At 36.9% G+C, this 18,514-nt stretch overlaps 3 protein-coding genes across 3 annotated transcripts; 1 reads left to right on the top strand and 2 right to left on the bottom strand.

The window, feature by feature from the left end:
• The first annotated feature begins 5,914 nt into the window (after positions 1-5,914).
• LOC107855588 lies at positions 5,915-6,627 on the top strand. Its single transcript, XM_016700602.2, has one exon. The coding sequence runs from the start codon at positions 6,087-6,089 to the stop codon at positions 6,477-6,479; it is 393 nt and encodes a 130-aa protein (XP_016556088.1). The 5' UTR covers positions 5,915-6,086; the 3' UTR covers positions 6,480-6,627.
• A 313-nt stretch (positions 6,628-6,940) lies between these two features.
• On the bottom strand, positions 6,941-10,489 carry LOC107855603 (hypoxanthine-guanine phosphoribosyltransferase). Its single transcript, XM_016700617.2, has 3 exons — positions 9,985-10,489; positions 8,346-8,510; positions 6,941-7,316 (listed from the first exon to the last, which is right to left on the bottom strand). The coding sequence occupies exons 1-3, from the start codon at positions 10,321-10,323 to the stop codon at positions 7,218-7,220; spliced, it is 603 nt and encodes a 200-aa protein (XP_016556103.1). The 5' UTR covers positions 10,324-10,489; the 3' UTR covers positions 6,941-7,217.
• A 491-nt stretch (positions 10,490-10,980) lies between these two features.
• On the bottom strand, positions 10,981-18,197 carry LOC124898038. The gene is made up of 3 exons (XM_047411654.1): positions 18,022-18,197; positions 12,931-13,193; positions 10,981-11,117 (listed from the first exon to the last, which is right to left on the bottom strand). The coding sequence occupies exons 1-3, from the start codon at positions 18,195-18,197 to the stop codon at positions 10,981-10,983; spliced, it is 576 nt and encodes a 191-aa protein (XP_047267610.1).
• Between the last annotated feature and the right edge of the window lie 317 nt (positions 18,198-18,514).

Genomic DNA, 18,514 nt, shown 5'->3' with positions numbered 1-18,514 from the left:
GAATCATTATCTAAGATAGAGTGACTAAGCCTTTTGCACCACAACTATAAATTTTTAAGCTTAGACATATTCCTCGAATACTCTCTTAACTATACTCTCCACTTTATTACGACACCTCACTTGAGACTACTGAAAATATTCACATAAGCATTAGACACGAATGCATAAACGTACTAACTCGTCTGATTAGCTGATTGGCTGATAGCTGAATACTGGTCATGTAAGATTGAACTGTATAGAGTATTTTCATATGGGGTAAGGGCTGATTGAGCAACATGAGATACTGAGCATGAATACGTGAAAGCTGCATTATTTGAGAATACAAGACTAAGCGTGTAACATGCCTCTGAAATAGTCTGCAAACTGAGGTACTAAAATACTGACAAGTGTACGTTATGATCAAGCAAATCTAAAACTGAACAGAGTTATTAATCTGATTACTAGACTGGGACTGGGACTGAGACTGTAACTAAGATGGTAATTGAGGTTGTAACTGAGACTCATTCTAGAACTGAATGCTGCATTCTGATAACCATGCGATGGACACTGATGTAAATCGAGGATCTGATAGACACTCACACTCTATATTTTCTCAATTTCTCGTCTCATGAAAATTCGGATTCCCCCTTTCCTTCAGCAACTAAATATAACTTCTTGCTAGTCATTTACCTGCACATTAACCTGATATTCAAGCCTATCTTCATAACTACAGCCTTATGTAAAACAAGTATGCAATCGCTTATCACTACATTATTTCATAAGGAGAGTTCACTGAAGGCTTAAAACATAAGGACCTGAAGCATGAATGAATGTTATACCGAATTCGACACCCAACTAAGGCCTAAGGAAGAGAATGTCAACATCGTAGATGCACCAAGAGACCTAAACTGAGGATATATGTGACATAATTTGAATTCAGCTAATCATTAGGGGTATAAAATGAGTCATGGAAACTGAACACACTGTGAAGCATGACATGAGTACATGAGTCATGAGCTGTATGACCTAAGTCTGGAGTTTCTGCATTTATGGAATATGATTCGTAACACTGAGTGAACTTGAACTCTTTATACTAGGAACTGTAAGCGTGCATGATTGCTAACGTGTACGAGTATGGGCTATGATCATAGAGCTAGTATGTAAGACATGAATAGATATCATGATAACTGATGGGTTTCGAGAGTATGGAACACGATTATGAGATAATCTGCGTGATCATTCTCGCTACAAAAATAGACAGGAGTGTCATTATTGAAGGCTATGACGAACATGTCTAAATACTGCTTGAACACGCGGTTCATCAAGTCCATAAAAGCTGTTGGGGCATTGGTAAGACCAAATAACATGACTAAGAATTTGAAGTGACCATACCGAGTTTTGAAAGCTATCTTCGGAATGCCACAGTCTCTGACTCTGAGTTGATGATAGCCTGATCTGAGGTCTATCTTAGAAAAATAACTGCATCCAGAAGTTGGTCAAATAAGTCATTGATTCTGGGAAGTGGATACTTGTTCTTGATCGTGACTTTATTTAGCTGACGGTAGTCTATACACATTTTGAGAGAACCGTCTTTCTTACGCACGAATAGAACTGGTGTATCGCACGGGGACACACTGGGTTTGATGAATCCCTTATTTAAGAGATCTTTCAACTTTTCTTTTAATTCTTTGAGTTTTCCTGGAGCTAATATGTATGACAAAATAGATATGGGTTGAGTATCTGGAAGAAGGTCTATTCCGAAGTCGATTTCCCTTTCAGGAGGAACTCCGGGAAGATCTTCGAGAAACATATCTGGGAATTCACATGCTACTAATACTAATTCAAGAGTAGGGGTTTCTAAACTAGAGTCCTGGACTCGAACGAGATGGTAGACACATCCCTTAGATATCATTTTTCTCGCCCGAAGATAAGAAACAAGCTGACCCCTAAGTGCTGAAGTACTACCCCTCCTCTTAAGGGCGGGTTCATTCGAAAACTAAAACTGGATAATTTTGTTTCTACAGTCGACTGAGGCATAGCAGGAATGAAGCCAATCCATGCTGAGAATGATATCAAAATTAGTCATCTCTAATTCAACTAAGTCTGCTGAAGTGACTTTCTGAGATACCATAATCGGGAAGTTCTTGTATACCCATCGGGCTATGATAGATTTATCCACTGGGGTAGAGACTGAGAAAGGCTCTGCTATGATTTTGGGACTGACTTCGAAGTCAACAACTATATAGGGAGTTACAAAAGACAAAAAAGCTCCTGGATCTAGCAAAGCATAAGCATGCAAATGATAAACTTGTAACACACCAGTGACTACATCAAGAGAACTTTTCTAATTCTCTCGGGACTGAAGGGCATAGAGTCTATTTGGGCGTTGCCCACTGGTAGCACTGGAAGCGGCACCTTGCTGATTCGGACGATCGAACTGAGTTGAGGGACGGTTATACTGACCCTGGGAACCTGATTAGGACAATTTTTAACTCTGTGACCTGGCTTGCCACACCCAAAACGCACATCACTGCCAGCCTTGCAGATACCCTGGTGGTTTTTTCCACATATTAGACAAAGAGGATTGGTTCAACCACTCTTTGGCCTAGATGTTCTGGCCCTCTTATTCTTTCTCCACTTTTTTCCTACGCCTCTTCCCCTTACTCTGCGGAGCATGAGCCATAAGCCTAGATAGGATAACGGCCAACTGATTGTTCTGAGCAACTATTAAATGAGCTAAGACGGTAAAAGTAGCTCTAAATTCAGTGTGAGAAACATGCTCATTCAGGGGATCTATCTGAACACGTGGAAGGGCAGACTGATTTTCATTACTTCTTTTCTTAGTTTCTCTGGAAGACATGTTCTTAGTTTCTCTGGAAGACATGTTTTGGAAGCATAAGGAAGAGATGAGTTAGATTGAGATTTTAACTTGAGATCATGCTCACTCGCACGACATGATTAATGAAAGAAAAAAACTTTTCCTAAAACATCTAATAGCCTCTTGTCCATAAGTGTGGCGCGTTCCACACCCATGCACAAGATTCTATTAGATGTGGCTTTCAAACTTCCTAGGACTCTGTTGAACCTTAGGCTCTGATACCAAGTTTGTAATGCCCCGAGTCTGTACCCCGGACGCTACACGGTGATCATAATCCCGAAGGACCACAAGCTAACCCGTAACTGGTACCTGCTGTAATAACTGAATAATTATACTATAAATATGCAGAAATTAGGCAAAAAATATGCCATAAGATTCAATACTGTAATAAAACTGAATACAGTATAATAAATACCAAATCTAATACATCTATCTGAAAAAACTCTAGTCTAAAAAAGCCTCTAAATTGTCTGAAATATGGAGTTGATGGGACAAGTCCCCAACTAACTCCGAACTACTGAAATAAGCTGAATTACTGAAATAATCATCATGTCCTCGAACTAAGAGGACTCACCACTAACTCTGTCAGCTGAATATCTGAACCACTAAGTATGATCGGGAGCCCGCACGTCCGAACCTATGATATAAAATATCATAGCGCAAAATAAAGGTATGCGTCAGTACTTTGAATGTACTTGTATGCAAAGTTAGGTACGCTGAAATACATGGGTTCATATGCATGAACAATACTCATCGAATAACGTGAGTATAACTGAATGAGAGTACATGTATGAATACGTAAATGTAACTGAGATAGTAATAACACTGGATACTGAGTTCTGAATTATTGATTTATTGATATCTGAGTTTACTGATACTGTGTAGCTAATAATTGAGTGAATGTATTTGACAGTCTTGATCCTGTAGAACTATACTGAGTTCTGTACTGAACTGAGTGACTATATCTGATAGTCCTGATTTTTTGTAGAACTGAATTGAGTTCTATGCTGAGACTGGAACTGAAACTGAGACTGTGGGAAGTAATCATCTAACTGACATGCCTCTCTGAACTAATTGGGGCCCAACCTGTAACCCCAACTGAAAGGGTGTTAGTACCGTGCCACAGGAAAAGACAAGCTGAGTCACCCTCATCTGGCAGGTGCTCTGAACGAGAACGGCGGTATCCTCAACTGGCAGGTAGATCACCTCATCAACCCTCAACTGGCAGGTTGATGTGTCAACCTACGCTGGCTACGTAGTTCTGGAACACAAGGATTGTTTCTAAGGATCACACCCTCTACTGGCAGGTGAGTCCCCATTCGTGGGTTCACTCGGTGCTGAATCTTACTCCCAACTGAATAGACACTGGACTGGATTCTAGATTGTTCTAGGCTGGACTGAACTATTTCTGATCGTACTGTATAACTGAACTGAGTTCACTGGATTTCATGGACTGACGAAATACTACTAAATTCTATTAACTGATTGAATTCTACCGATCGTGACATGACTGATACTATCTTGTGACTGACCATGACTCTAGGTAAAAAGCTAAATTATTGGGTATTAATACCCCCAGGACTAGATAGCATAAATTATACAGCATGACACAATCTTGAAACATGATAGCTAAGTACTTGGTCATTGTACATTCGTTTGGGACATTCTAGCAAACACTTGCATGACATGAACTTAAATATATGCTGACATGATATAATTTCACTATTCAATTCACATAAACAATTTATCAAACACCTGGATAGCATAATCTATGCACATGGCACTGAAACAACATGTAAGCATCATAGTTCAATTCCACATTTACAACTTCAAGGGTTTCAACATGGTTTCTCATGATAATGCACACATATCAATCAATTCCACATGAATCTTGTAGTAAATCATGAACTAGAAACCCCATTAACATGGTAATCATGAACACATTCAAATTCAACCATGAAATTCATTAAAACTCATTAATTTGTAGTTAAAAGGGGTTCTTGAACTCCAAGGGTGGAAGGGAACCCTTGGATGAACACTTGACATACCTTGGTTGCTAAATTCCTGAAGAACAATGGTGAAAATCTTGAGCCTTGGCCTTGAAATTAAATCACCTAGGGTTCTTGAGCAATTTGAGAAAAAGTAAGTATATTTTGCTCAATGAGGGTTGAATCTCGTGTCTTAAGGTTGAATAAGGGTGGGGGGAAAAACCCAAATACCCTTATGGACGTTGCTATTTAATGATTGAAAATCGGACTGTCGACGCCTAGGACGACGCGCTGCGTCTTTGGCATCGACGCGATAGCCAACGCGCCGCGTCGGTTCACTGAAAATTGCCACTGGGAGCCAAGGAAAAATATTGATCGACGCGATGGCCGTCGCACCGCACCAAGATCGTGTCGATACACTGTTTTGAATTCCCAAACGTAGTTCAAACGAGGTCCAAAAAATACGAAACTCGTCCGGGAACTCCTACTGACATTCCTAATCATGAATTAACCTAAAGATTGACATTTTAACGTCATAAGAGACGTGAAATAGAGTTACCAACTTACGAAGGCCAAAATAATACTAAGTCTGAATGCTTAGCTAGAATTTTCAAGTCTGAGACCCCTTAGCAAGCTTAAAAGACTGAGTTGAGCTTAGGATTTTGTGGGGTCTTACAAAAAATATATAGAAAATATATAAAAATTATATAATTATTGTATAAAATGTGTAAAAAAAATGTACAACTATTGTATAAATTATGTATCGAAACTATATAATTTTCGTATAAAATATTTATATGTATAAAATATGTATAGAAACTGTATAGAACAAGTCAACAAATTGAAATGACTAGAAAATCGAATTTAAATTCCATGGTTATTTTCGTGGAATTTATTTGATCTGAAGTATCGTTTTTGTACTTTCCCTTTAAACAATTGACTTTTTGAATCTCAGTTACTATTTCTGACGAATTGGATAAGTTTAACTAAACCCACAACTAAAGCAAATCATATAACTAATGAGTCTCACCAAAACCACAAATTACTACAAATATTGAACCAAACTACAGATAATGCAACTAATCTCCAAATTACTTAACAACTCCATCTTATCCTGCAATTTATATAAGCACACACCATCTGCAGTTGCAATATATACCGGCCATTCAGAGAATACTAGTCGTCTAGCTTAGGAAAATCGCATCAACAGACTGAATCAACGACTTAATAATACTTCTTTCATGGCTCGCGCTCTACTACTCATGCAAAAGAAGTTCGCTAGCCTATCTCAAATAGGCTTTGCTACAGGAACATTGTTCCTTTGTGCACTGGCGCTCTTCATGTGTGCCAGCCATTCAAGGAAATGGAAGCGCAAGTGGAGAGCATGTTATGGCTATGGTGATCAGCATGACCCTGTTATTCAACTAAACCCTGAAGTGATTGATCAGAACTACCAATTTGGAGGTGCTGATCCAAGCACATGTAGTGGTGAAGTCTCAATATGGAAGAAGAATATAATCATGGGTGGAAAATGCCAGCTTCCTGAATTTTCTGGTGTTATAATTTATGATACTGCTGGGAATTTAGTTAATCCTAAAACTCCACGCCCTCTTGCTCTTCCATGGAAAGAATAGTATTATTTGAGGTCGCCTTCAAAAGTTATCGCAGTTTGGATTTTCAAAAATTTCACATCATATCTATGTAATGATAGTTTATTTACTTTTCGTCTTTCTTTTTATTATTCTTTATCTATTGATTTACCTCTCGTCTTTCTTTTTATCATTCTTTATCTATTGAGGACCAAGTGGGCAGTAAATACTGATACACTCTGTGAATGGTTTCTTTCTTTAACCATCTAGCATCCGCGATCCACTGGCTTGACTAATGCAAATCACGCCATGTAAAATCCATTAGAAAAGTAAGAGCTCCCTACAAGGAATTTCTTTATTTCCAAGTCTCGAAGATCACGTCCGAGACCTATGATTAAGGAACGCCCTGTCAATATTTATAACTTGTCTAACCTACTTAGGGGCAAATAACCGTGGAGACTGAACTCTAACTATGCAGACCAAAAAAGGCATAAAGACAACAAATATGAGGAAAAAGTAGGGAAAATGATTCAATTCATAGGTATAAGAGAAGCGCCACACGCTGAATATGCAGGAGTAAGTACATTACAAGAATAACTGGTGCTAGCCACCGGAGGGTGCAGGGGCTGGGGAGGAGGGTGGAGCAGGGTAAAGAAAACAAAGCTATCATTCGCCTCTGATTCACAAAATCAGGTATTGCACCTTGTAATCAGCAAAAGGTTGACTGTATCCAATAAATTCAAGAGCTTTCCTTGTATGGAATAATGATTTGTGCCAAAGAAATTAACTGTACATCTCAGGTTTCAAGATCCCCACGTAGGGTAAGTTCCTATAAAGCTCAGCAAAATCCAATCCATAGCCAACCACAAAATAATCTGGACACTGCATGCAAATTAAAACAAGAATAAATAAAAGGTTATTTGTACATAACCAAGATTCTCAGCGCGTCATAGAAAATTATGAGTTAAACTTTTACAAAGAGAAAATAAGAGTTTCAATAATCTTTTTCTGCTCGAGGAAAAGGGGGGAGGAGGATGCAGGAGCTTTCGAGATACAAGCTACAACATTTTCTTTCTCGACATGCTGTTATTATAAGCTGGCTATGCATTAAAACTACTAGGACCATCTCTAATCTATCTATTGCAATGTAATAATTCAAAATTTGCCAATGGTATCTTTCTCTGAAGTCTATAAGTGCATATACGGAGAAATCTCATATTATCAATTTAGTTATTGGGCAAGAAAGCTAAAATGGTACCGTCAATTTACATACCCCATGCATGGTTTGCCTTTATTGCATAAATGATCACTAACCAATGTACTAAAGGGACCTGACCTCTTTGTCATTTGTAACTACTGGCTATTATAACAACAAATAGTTTCACGTCTTCTCATGCTGAAGGGATGAATTAAAAAAGCATAAAATCCAAGAAGCTAAGCATATATCAAATAATTGCCATTTTCACATCATGTACAGGAAATTTTTTTACTGCAGTCACTCTTTCATAGGTGGGGAGAAATAATCTCACACATATACATCTTTACTTTTTTCCGAAGTATGCTTTAGCTCTTTAGTTCACGCAAGGATATTATTTTAGTTCTCCCCTTCTCTTTTTACTTTTGTCTATTTTATGTTGGAGAGTCTGGGAAGCAGAAAGGAAATATGATAAAAGACAATGTCGTCATATTTTTATTTTTATTTTGTTTTTAGTTCCTAGTATACAGGATTAAAGGCTAACAAAGTCTGACATAGTAAAAGAAAAACTCAAAAATTATGGCAATTAATTATGAAGCAGTGTATTATATGGCTACAATGCCTTGAAGTAATCAGATCAACTAATTCTGAACATGATTCAAAATACAGCCAGAACGAAGGACTTCCCTTAAAGCAAAGAGAATGTTAGAGATTACCTCAAAACCACAGTAGAACTTCCCCTCTCCCACAAGTTCGAAATTAACCTTCCTCTTTGATGGTTTATCAAGGAGAGTACACACTGAAATGGAGGATGCCCCTTTAGATTTCAAGTGTTTAATGAGGCAGGACAATGTGTTTCCTGTATCCACAATGTCCTCAACCTGGGGAAATGTCAGAAGAGCCATGAATATCAGCTCCAATTGAACATGTTTCAGAGCAATAATTAGTCAAATAAAATGTTACTATGCTGATATGCAGGCTAATATTAGACATGGTCACTGATATAAGTATAGAACATAAACGCAGGATTCACGACTTTAGTCTATAGGATAAGGTTAAGATGAATAATCGGCATTGTCCAAGAATGCAATCAAAATTATACACACATGGCAACCAAATCACTCATAACATGAACTAGTGGTTCACATTATAAATCTGAAAATCAACGAAGACAACAAAATAGCAACTGTTGTGACGACAATAGATGGGGTCAAAACAATTAAACCAGCCAAGACATTTAGAGAACAAAAGCCAGATTAGCAGGACCCTAGTACACTTGGGCAGGATCTCCCTTGAATCCTAACATATTCTACTGAAAAACAAGCAGCTTATGGTTAGGTTAACCTACGGAAATCATGAGGCACAAATGAAAGATTTGCGCATGACTTTAGTCAAGTCGTAAATGTTACATCTCAATTGTTGATGAATTATTAAAATAATGACCAAACGAGCAATTCCCTTGCCCTCCCACTAGTTACAAACAATCTTTCTGTATGTGCACCCTGCAACTAGACACACCCATTTGTTCTATCTTTTCTCCAGCCAAATAAGTGCTCACAGAGAATGCCTAATTTTGACAGGTAAGCTACAGGTTCTACAGATTCAACAAAACCCACTCAGTAGCATTGACTCAAATTTTGTATTAGTGTTCAAAATATCCATTTAATATGTACAAGAATTCATCAACAACCAAGTAAGTTGTGTTTTCTAGATTCCAGAACCTATAAACTCAGTATCCTAGCTCCTAGAGCTTTAGGTACATTTTATTTTTTTCGATAACCATGGTGTCCAGGCAGATTGTATCCACCTCAACTAATTCCACGGATACCTAATACTTCCCACCGACAATAGGTACCAGCTAACAAATATCCCTGACGCGCCACCAAAAAGAAAAAACAAACTTTAGATATTGTTATACAGTACAAAATCTCAGTTGATAGAAAGAAAATCAACCATTTACTGAATAAATCTTGCATTTTTAATAAACTGAATTGCATATTCTCCAAAGAAAGTACTACTCCATCCATTTCAATTTATTTGGCCTTACTTTCCCTTTTGGTTCGTTTGAAATGAATTACCCCTTTCCTTTTTCAGCAACTCTTTAGTTTCAACTTTAAACACAATATGTGTAAGACCGCAACCGCAAGATTAAAGTACATTTTTATACATATCAACCACAAAATGCAAAAGTTTCTTTACCTTCGTAAAACTCCGTACCAAGTCAAAATACTTCAAACAAATTGAAACGAAGGGAGTAACATATAGTAGTTACCAAATTGATAAACTACAACACATCTCAAAAACTGAATTCCCCGAAAAAACATACTGTAAATGTAATAAAGAAAAATTGCATACCAAAATGACATGTTTTCCAGTAACATCAATTTTCAAGTCACAAGAAATCTTTGGTTTGCCACTGGAGACAGTCCCGGAGCCATAAGATTCAACCCTAACAAAATCAACAGAAATGGGCAGCTTGATTTTGCGAACAAGGTCAGCTAGGAATAGAAAAGCACCAGTAGCAACACCAACAACAACCGGAGCAGCCCATGAAGAGTTTGAAGAAAGTAAAGCCTCTTCATTGTTGGTAATGGTATATGGAGAAAAGTTGAGGGTAATTTCGGAAGCAAGTTCCGTAATTCGTTCAGAAATTTGGTGTTCAGTGAATAGAATTTTTTCTATATGGTCCTCCATTTTGGTAGAAGATACCTTTGAGACACAAGAATCAGTGAGGAGAATATATAAATTGTCTCTCTTGCAATTTTGTTCTTTTTGTTGGGGAATAATAGGGTTTAAATACTTCTTTAAGGGTGTTTGCAAAGAGTGTACAACAATAATACTAAATAGAATGTATTGGTAATGCTTGATGAATAATGTTGGTATTAGTTGTGTTAATACTAGTTATGCTGACATTATTTTTTATACATTATTTGGTTTGATGTACTAAAAATAATATATATGGTATAATTTTTATAAGAAAATATTTGTTGATAAAAATATCCTTTACACTTTCTTTGTCTATTTTTCTTTTATTAAAGCTAGATCAACAAAATTGGGACCTTCAACATTCAATCACTCCACCAATTCTTTAAATAAATCCAAAACTTCAAACTCAAATTCTCTTTTCTCAGATTTTTTTTTGAGAGGTAAGTTTTTAGATTAGTCATAACAGAAAACACAGCTTTCAGTTAAATAACAACTTCCATTAACATGAGTTTCTCCCATAATTATTTAGGAGATATTTTATACAATTCAAAACTTGTCTTCGATAGCCATAAAAAAAGTAGTGCAAAAGAAGAAAGGGTTGTCAAGGTAGCCTCCATTCAGCAACACGTTTAAGGATGACGATATTCAATCCTTATGCCTCTGGGCAAATCGAGAGTTCTTTGCATCATCCTCAGGAAGCCGAGGGACATCTTGGTGATGATAGTGCCACTCACGGCAAAACCCACCAGGCCATGATAAAACCTGATGAAGCTCACGATGGGCTTTAAAATGGAGAGGATAATATGTCAAGCACTATTAAGTATGATGAAAAACGATTTGGGAATTTTTTTTTAGTAGGATTTGAGGGGTAATTTTATCTTTTAATAAGCTAATACATGTATTAAAACTCTTTGTATTAGTAATACATACAAAAATGGTGGTATTCGAAATATGTTGTACACAGTAGAGTGTGTAACTAATGCAAGCATTAGTTATACTTAGGTTAAAAAATATACCAAACAAAGTATTATTAATACACAAAAATAATACATGTATTAGATTTTCCAACACACCCTACCAAGCGACCCCTAAATGAAATATATATAAAGGATAACATTGTAAGATTATAGCAAGTGACATATGGAGAACTGATATTTTATAACAAAAATTTATTTTGGTGATTATTATATTAATTTATATTCATTTAATATTATGATAAAAATAATAAAGCTTGATCAAAAAATCATTTGAAAATGAAACTTATTATAAAAAAAATGTCAACCCTCAAAATATGTAAATAATTAATTTAAATAATATAAATAATAATATTATAAGAAAATTAATATTGTTTTTTAATCTTGCTTTCCGCATCTTGTCTTTCACCGTAAATCACTCCAACCTTATCTTTGATATCGTCATTTCTAATCCTACCTCTCCTAATAAACCAACACATCCACCACAACATCTTTGCTTTCATCACCTTCATCCTTTGTACGCGAGATTTCTTGACTGACCAACATTCCATCCCATACAATATAGTTGGTCTAATCATCACTTTATAAAATTTGCTTTAAAGTTTAGGAGACACCTTATTATCAGGGGCGGATTTAGAGTAGTGGTTGGGAATTACTGAACACTAGTAATTTTCATGTCGCTCGTGTAATTATATTAAAAAATCTAGTAAATATATAAGAATCATAAGTTGGAAAACCATAAATGAAATCAGCTATTGATTTAGAGGTAAAGAAAGAGATTGCTAAATCTTAATAGACCTCTTGATCATGTGTTCCTACCCCATCATCCACTATATTTGATTTTTATTTTGCTCAAAAAAACTCAAAAACTTTAAATTCTAGATCCACATCTGCTTCTTATCACACAATACTTCAAATCCAAGCCTCCATTTTTATAATTTAACAAGTAAATTGGTATAAATATTTTTAACAATACAAGCAAACAACTACTAATATTAGATGGAGAAAGTACTTATATTTCATTTAGATGTCTTTAATTACCCAAAAAAATTCATAAAATCCAAAATTTTACCCAAATTATCCAATTTCTTACCGTATACGAAGAGTCATTTGAGATTACTGTTAGAAAATTGCTTATTTGAGAAACACTTTTTATAAAATAGCTTTTTAGAAAAGTACAACAACAACAACATACCTAGTGTATTCCCACCTAGTAGGGTCTGGAGGGGGTAGAGTGTATGCAGTCAATACCACTACCTCAGGTGAAGTAGAGAGGCTATTTTCGATAGACCCCCGACTTAGAATTAATAACAATATAACAAACACAATACATAAATGCATATAAACTTATACAGTATGCAAAATAAACTAACAACACTAGCAACAAGATAATACTAAAACTATAAATCTGAAACTATCGACAACACTCAACACCTACGAACAAGAAACTTCAGACACAAATACAGAACACTCCCAAACTGTCACCGAAACACTCCCACCCCTTAACCCTCTACCCTAATCTGCATCCTCTACATCTTCCTGTCAACGGTGATGTCCTTCGGAAGATGTAAATGCTCCATATCATGTCTAATCACCTCTCTCTAATATTTTTTTGGCCTACCTCTCCACCACCTAAAATTATCCATAGCCAGTGTCACACACCTCCATACTGGCGCATCATCATCCTTACTCATCACATTCATAAACCAATGTAACCTCACTTCTCGCATCTTGTCCTCCACTGAAGCCATTCCCACCTTTTCCTGAATAATCTCATTCCTCACCCTATCCTTCTTGGTTTGACCACACATCCACCGCAACATCCTCATCTCTGCCACCTTTAACTTTTGAACGTGGGATTTCTTTACTGGCCAACACTTCACTCTATACAACATAGATAGTCGAAATATCACTTTGTAGAACTTACCTTTAAGCTTTGGGGGCACCTTCTTATCACATAAAACTCCCATAGCAAACCTCCATTTCAACCACCTACCCCAATATAATGCGTGACATCCTCATCAACATCACCATCGCCCCTGGATCATAGACCCCAGATACTTGAAACTCTCCCTCTTCTGAATGACCTGAGTGTCCAGCTTCACAACCACATTATTCTCTTGCGACACATCACTAAACTTACACTCTAAGTACTCCGTCTTGGTCCTACTCAACCGAAAACTTTTATACTCAAGGGTCTGTTTCTAAATTTCTAATTTATCATTAACTTCTCCCCGAGTCTTGTCAATCAATACCACATCATCTGCAAATAGCATACACCAAGGCACCCTTCCCTGAATATGTTGAGTCAACACATCTATCACCAAGGTAAATAAAAAAGGGCTAAGAGTCGATCCTTGATGCAAATCTATCAAAACTCCGAATCTCTACCTACCATCTTTACACGAGTCTTCGCCCCATCATACATGTCCTGAATTGACCTAATGTACGCCATAGGTACCCTTCTAGCCTCTAAGAACCTCCACAGAATCTCCCTGGGCACTTTATCATATACCTTCTCGAGATCAATAAACACCATATGCAAGTCCTTTTTTCTGTCCTAAAATTGCTCCACTAATCTCCTCACAAGTGAATGGCCTCAGTAGTCGAGCAACCTGGTATGAAACCAAACTGATTCTCAGAGATAGTCAATCCTTATCCGTCCCAACTCTACCACCCGTTCCCAAACCTTCATAGTATGACTCAACAACTTAATACCTCTATAGTTGTTGCAACTCTAGATGTCTCTCTTGTTCTTGTATAAAGGAATCATTGTATTCCACCTCCACACTTCGGGCATCTTCGTCGCCTTAAAAATAATGTTAAACAACCTTGTCAACCACTCCAAACCTGCCCCGTAGTGCTCTTTCAAAAATCCACTGGGATTTCGTCTGGCCCTGTCGCCCTACTCCGACACATCCTACGAATAGCCCCTTGACCTTCTCAACCTTAATATGCCTACAATGAACATATTCACGACACTCCTCAGACTTTTCCAAATACCCCAACACAAAATCTTTGTCCCCTTCGTCATTCAAGAGTTTATGAAAATAGAACTGCCACCTCTTTCTTATGAGGGCATCCTCAACCAACACTGTACCATCCTCTCCCATGATGCACTGCACTTGGCCCAGATCATGAGCCCTCTATTCCCTGGCCTTATCAAGCCTATACAACTTCTTATCCCCGTTTTTCTCCTCTAAAGCCGCATACACTGATACAAGTATGATCATGATCATGACACTTTTTGAGTATTTTTGTAGACTAGTCACTAAAGGGCCCTTTTGTCATTTTGTCTATTATTGTAATGTAGTATAAATAGAACATTGTAGTAGTTATTTCTTTAGTTGATTAATGATATTGAGAGAACACTCCTCTTAGAGAGAGAAAGTCCCAAAACCATAACTAGGGCCATATACAAGCGTGGAATCACTTGTGTGTTGCTTTTCTTGGTACATTGGTACTTGGGTGGTGGACGCCTCTCGTGTGTCAATTGTAAGAGATAGATGATTGTAGTGTGTAGTGTTAAGGGTCCAAGAGTTTCATATGTTCTTGAGTTCTTAAGATTATACCTCCATTTGTCTATCTTTTTATCTTTATTTTGTTGTAACCGTTGGTAGTGTTTTTGTTGTGTAACATTGTAATCGTTCTATTGTTGAAATCTTATTGTTTTGTTCATCTTCTTCTTGTTGTTACATTAGTTTGGGTTGGCTGTTTTGGTGTCAAATACACCATTATATATTGTATTCTTATTGTTGGTAGTGAATTCGAGAGTGGTCACCAAAGGGGTCCCCGATTCTTCAAATTTGTGGACTATTTTGGTGTATGTTTCATGTCTTCTTGGTCTCTCTTGTATCATTTGGTATCAAATAAAGGTTTGATTTTGTTCCAACAAAATCAATCTTGGGATTATTATCTTGAAAATTAAAAAAAAGTGAAAAAGAAGAAAAAAAAAAGTTATTGTTCACGTTTTTAGGAATTTTCAATTTTTGAGACTTGATTTTTGTGTGTTTCTAGTATTAGACCCTTGTTCCCTAACACTATTAGAATCTATAAATTGAAAATCCCAATAAAAAAGAAGTGTAAAAAAAATTCCTAAAAAAAATATTAAACCCGTTTTTTACCCTAGGTCAAATTTTGAGTTTTTGATTTTATGTTTCTCTTGTATTTTTAGTATTAGATTTGTGTTCCACTATAGGAGAATAGGGTTCAAATTTGAGCTAAATCGGAGGTGATTTGAGTCATCCACCATTATTGAACTTGAGTTTAAAGAAATTTAAAGGTGGGATCTTATTGTGGGAGGTTGTTTTAAACTAACGTGTGTTTTGTTTTGTAGGATTTGTACTGTATTGTTTGTATGATGTTGTGGACTGATTGGGTGTCTTGTTAGACCGTAACTTGAAGGGTTATTATCGGTACAACCACAATGGAATCCGAGGCTTCAAATGCTCAAACAACGGACAATAATGCCATCAATCTCATTTTAGCTCACCTTGAAACTATATCCCGAGATGTGGCTAGGTTAAATATGGGTCTTGAGAAATTAGATACGATGTGACATAAATGAGTGGGAGATTAGAACGTGTGGAAAGCCAAAGGAGTTGACCTTCCACCCATCAAAATAATTCCCCAACTAATACTCTCGAGACCTTAAACCAAATGCTATATCCACCAATTGCCACAAATCCAACCAATCTTTATTCCCTAAGCCGAGAACAAGATAGACTAAATCATCCTCCACTCCACCAAGTCTAACAAGACAATCTTGGAACCTAAATACCACTACCAAAATCGAACCCTCTCATCCAAAATCTACTTGACCAAAGACCTCACTATTCAAATCCAATCCCGCCACTACAAGCTCTACTTAACCCAAATATACCCATCCATGTTGAGGGCTATGGTAGGAGAGGACAACATTATGGTTATGGGTCGTATAATGATATTTACTTGAGCGAAAAAATAATTAGGGGTAGACATGGGGAGTTAGGCCGAGAGGTGAGAGATGTCCACCCAAATCGAGATGTAAGTCTCAATTCCATCAAAGTGAGCCCTTTTGTTTTCAAAGGTGAGAATGATCCTGAAGCCTACCTTGCATGAGAGTCTCCTTGTGACAAGATCTTCCAACTTAATGATCTCACCAAAGAAAAAAAAACTTTTTATGCTATAGCTCACTTCAAAAGGTATGCTAATACATGGTGGAAGTATGTTAAACGGTTTAGGAATGAGATGATTGGGGGACAACCTCCTCCTTAGTTTCGGTTGAAGAACCTTATGTGGTAAAGGTACTTACCCGAGACTTATAGGCATGAGCTCCTTGCTAAATTGTACAATTTGAGGAAAGGGAGCAAGAGTGTCATGTCTTACTACGTTGAATTTCAATAATTGATGTTGAAACTTGACCACCGAGGTGAGCAAGTAAGTCATGACATTGTGTGCTTCAAGGTTGGGTTAAACAAGGACATCTCCACTCGCATGACACTTCACAAATTCGACACCATAGATGGCATCTTCCATGCGGCTTTAGAGGTTGAGAGGGAGCTCAAAGAGAACTCATTCATTGTTTCCCAACCCGAGGCCACCAAGGCTTTCCAAAAACATCCTTTAAGGTATGAAGGTAAATTGAATTTTGCTTTCAATCCTAAGGGGCTTCAATGCTTCAAGTGTCAAGGGTGGGGGAACAAGGCTAGTGAGTACCCAAACCACAGGAATATAATCATAAGAGAGGGTAGATTATACTATCTTGGAGAAGGTTTGGGCATTGAATCAGTTAAGAATGATGACAAACCGTAAGATGGAAAGCAACAAGAAGCTGAAGTGCAAAATGAAGAGTATGGAGAAGATGTGTGGACGCAAGAAGGAGATTGTGAAGTGCCTTTGTAAAAGAGGTGAGCCCGTGAATTTGTGGTCAAACTCCTCTCAAGATGGAGAGGATGATACAAGTATGATCATGATAATGACACTTGTTGAGTATTTTTGTAGACTAGTCACTAAAGGACCCTTTTGTAATTTTTGTGTATTATTGTAATGTACTATAAATAGAATATTGTAGGGTTTATTTCCTTAGTTGCTTAATGATATTGAAAGAACACTCCTCTAAAAGAGAGAGAGTCCCAAAACCGTAACTAGGTCCATATACAAGTGTGGAATTATTTGTGTGTTGCATTGCTTGATACATTGGTGCTTGGGTGGTAGATGCCTCTCTTGTGTCAATTGTAAGAGATAGGTGATTGTAGTGTGTAGTGTTAAGGGTTCAAGAGTGTCATATGTTCTTGGGTTCTTAAAATTATACCTCCATTTGTCTATCTTTCTATCTTTATTTTGTTGTAACCGTTGGTAGTGTTCTTGTTATGTAACCTTGTAATCGTTCTATTGTTGAAATCTTATTATTTTGTTCATCTTCTTCTTGTTGTTACATTAGTTTGGGTTGGCTGTTTTGGTGTCAAATACACCATTATATCTTGCATTCTTGTAGTTGGTAGTGAATCCGAGAGTGGTCACCAAAGGGGTCCTCGGTTTTTCAAACTTGCGGACTATTTTGGTGTATGTTTCGTGTCTTCTTGGTCTCTCTTGTATCATACACGCTCTCAAAAGCTGATGTCTTAGCTTCCGTATCGCCCAGCTTAGCCTCTCATCTAGCTACCTTATACTCCTCCTTATTCTTCTGTCTCACCTCCTCATTCTTGCTCTCAACCAATTTGGCATAAACTACCTTCCTCTTATCATCTTCGTTCCACCACCAAACTCCTGATGCTTACTAGATCGACCTCTCGAGACACTCAACACCTCTCTAGCGGTCTCCCTAGTGCAACTAGCAGTCGTCTCCCACATACGATCCACATGTCCACTACTCTCCCAAGGCCCCCTCCTCTTCAACTTCTCCCCCATTTCCAAAGCACTAGAAAAGTGTTTTTGAAAAAAAGTAATTTGTGTTTGTTAATTCATTTGAAAAGTGCTTTTGATAAACAAGTTGTGTTTGGATAATTTTTTTTCAAGAAGTGCTTTTAAGAGATAAATGACCAAAAAGGACATGTATTAATAAACTTTTACTACTAAAATCATTTTATAGAGAAAACTTATTTTAAATATTTATTATAATATTTTTAATTAAAATTTTATTTAATTAAAAAGTACTGGCAATAAAATTTTCAATCAATATTTATATATATAGATATATTACAAAAATTAAATAATGACATATTACT

This window comes from Capsicum annuum, chromosome 4 (genome assembly GCF_002878395.1).
Source record: "Capsicum annuum cultivar UCD-10X-F1 chromosome 4, UCD10Xv1.1, whole genome shotgun sequence".
NCBI classification, from domain to species: Eukaryota; Viridiplantae; Streptophyta; class Magnoliopsida; order Solanales; family Solanaceae; genus Capsicum; species Capsicum annuum.
The sequence above is the reverse complement of the archived record's forward strand: the minus strand, read 5'-3'. Positions and strand labels throughout refer to the sequence as shown.

Coding starts and splice junctions, on each gene's coding strand:
- LOC107855588 (XM_016700602.2), top strand. CDS start 6,087: ATGGCTCGCGCTCTACTACTCATGCAAAAGAAGTTCGCTAGCCTATCT.
- LOC107855603 (XM_016700617.2), bottom strand. CDS start 10,323: ATGGAGGACCATATAGAAAAAATTCTATTCACTGAACACCAAATTTCT. Junction 8,511..9,984: donor CTGGAAAACATGTCATTTTG/GTATGCAATTTT, acceptor ACATTTCCCCAG/GTTGAGGACATTGTGGATAC. Junction 7,317..8,345: donor AGTTCTACTGTGGTTTTGAG/GTAATCTCTAAC, acceptor ATTTGCATGCAG/TGTCCAGATTATTTTGTGGT.
- LOC124898038 (XM_047411654.1), bottom strand. CDS start 18,197: ATGGGGGAGAAGTTGAAGAGGAGGGGGCCTTGGGAGAGTAGTGGACAT. Junction 13,194..18,021: donor ACGAAGATGATAAGAGGAAG/GTAGTTTATGCC, acceptor TATGTTGTATAG/AGTGAAGTGTTGGCCAGTAA. Junction 11,118..12,930: donor TAATTTTAGGTGGTGGAGAG/GTAGGCCAAAAA, acceptor TCCATTTTAAAG/CCCATCGTGAGCTTCATCAG.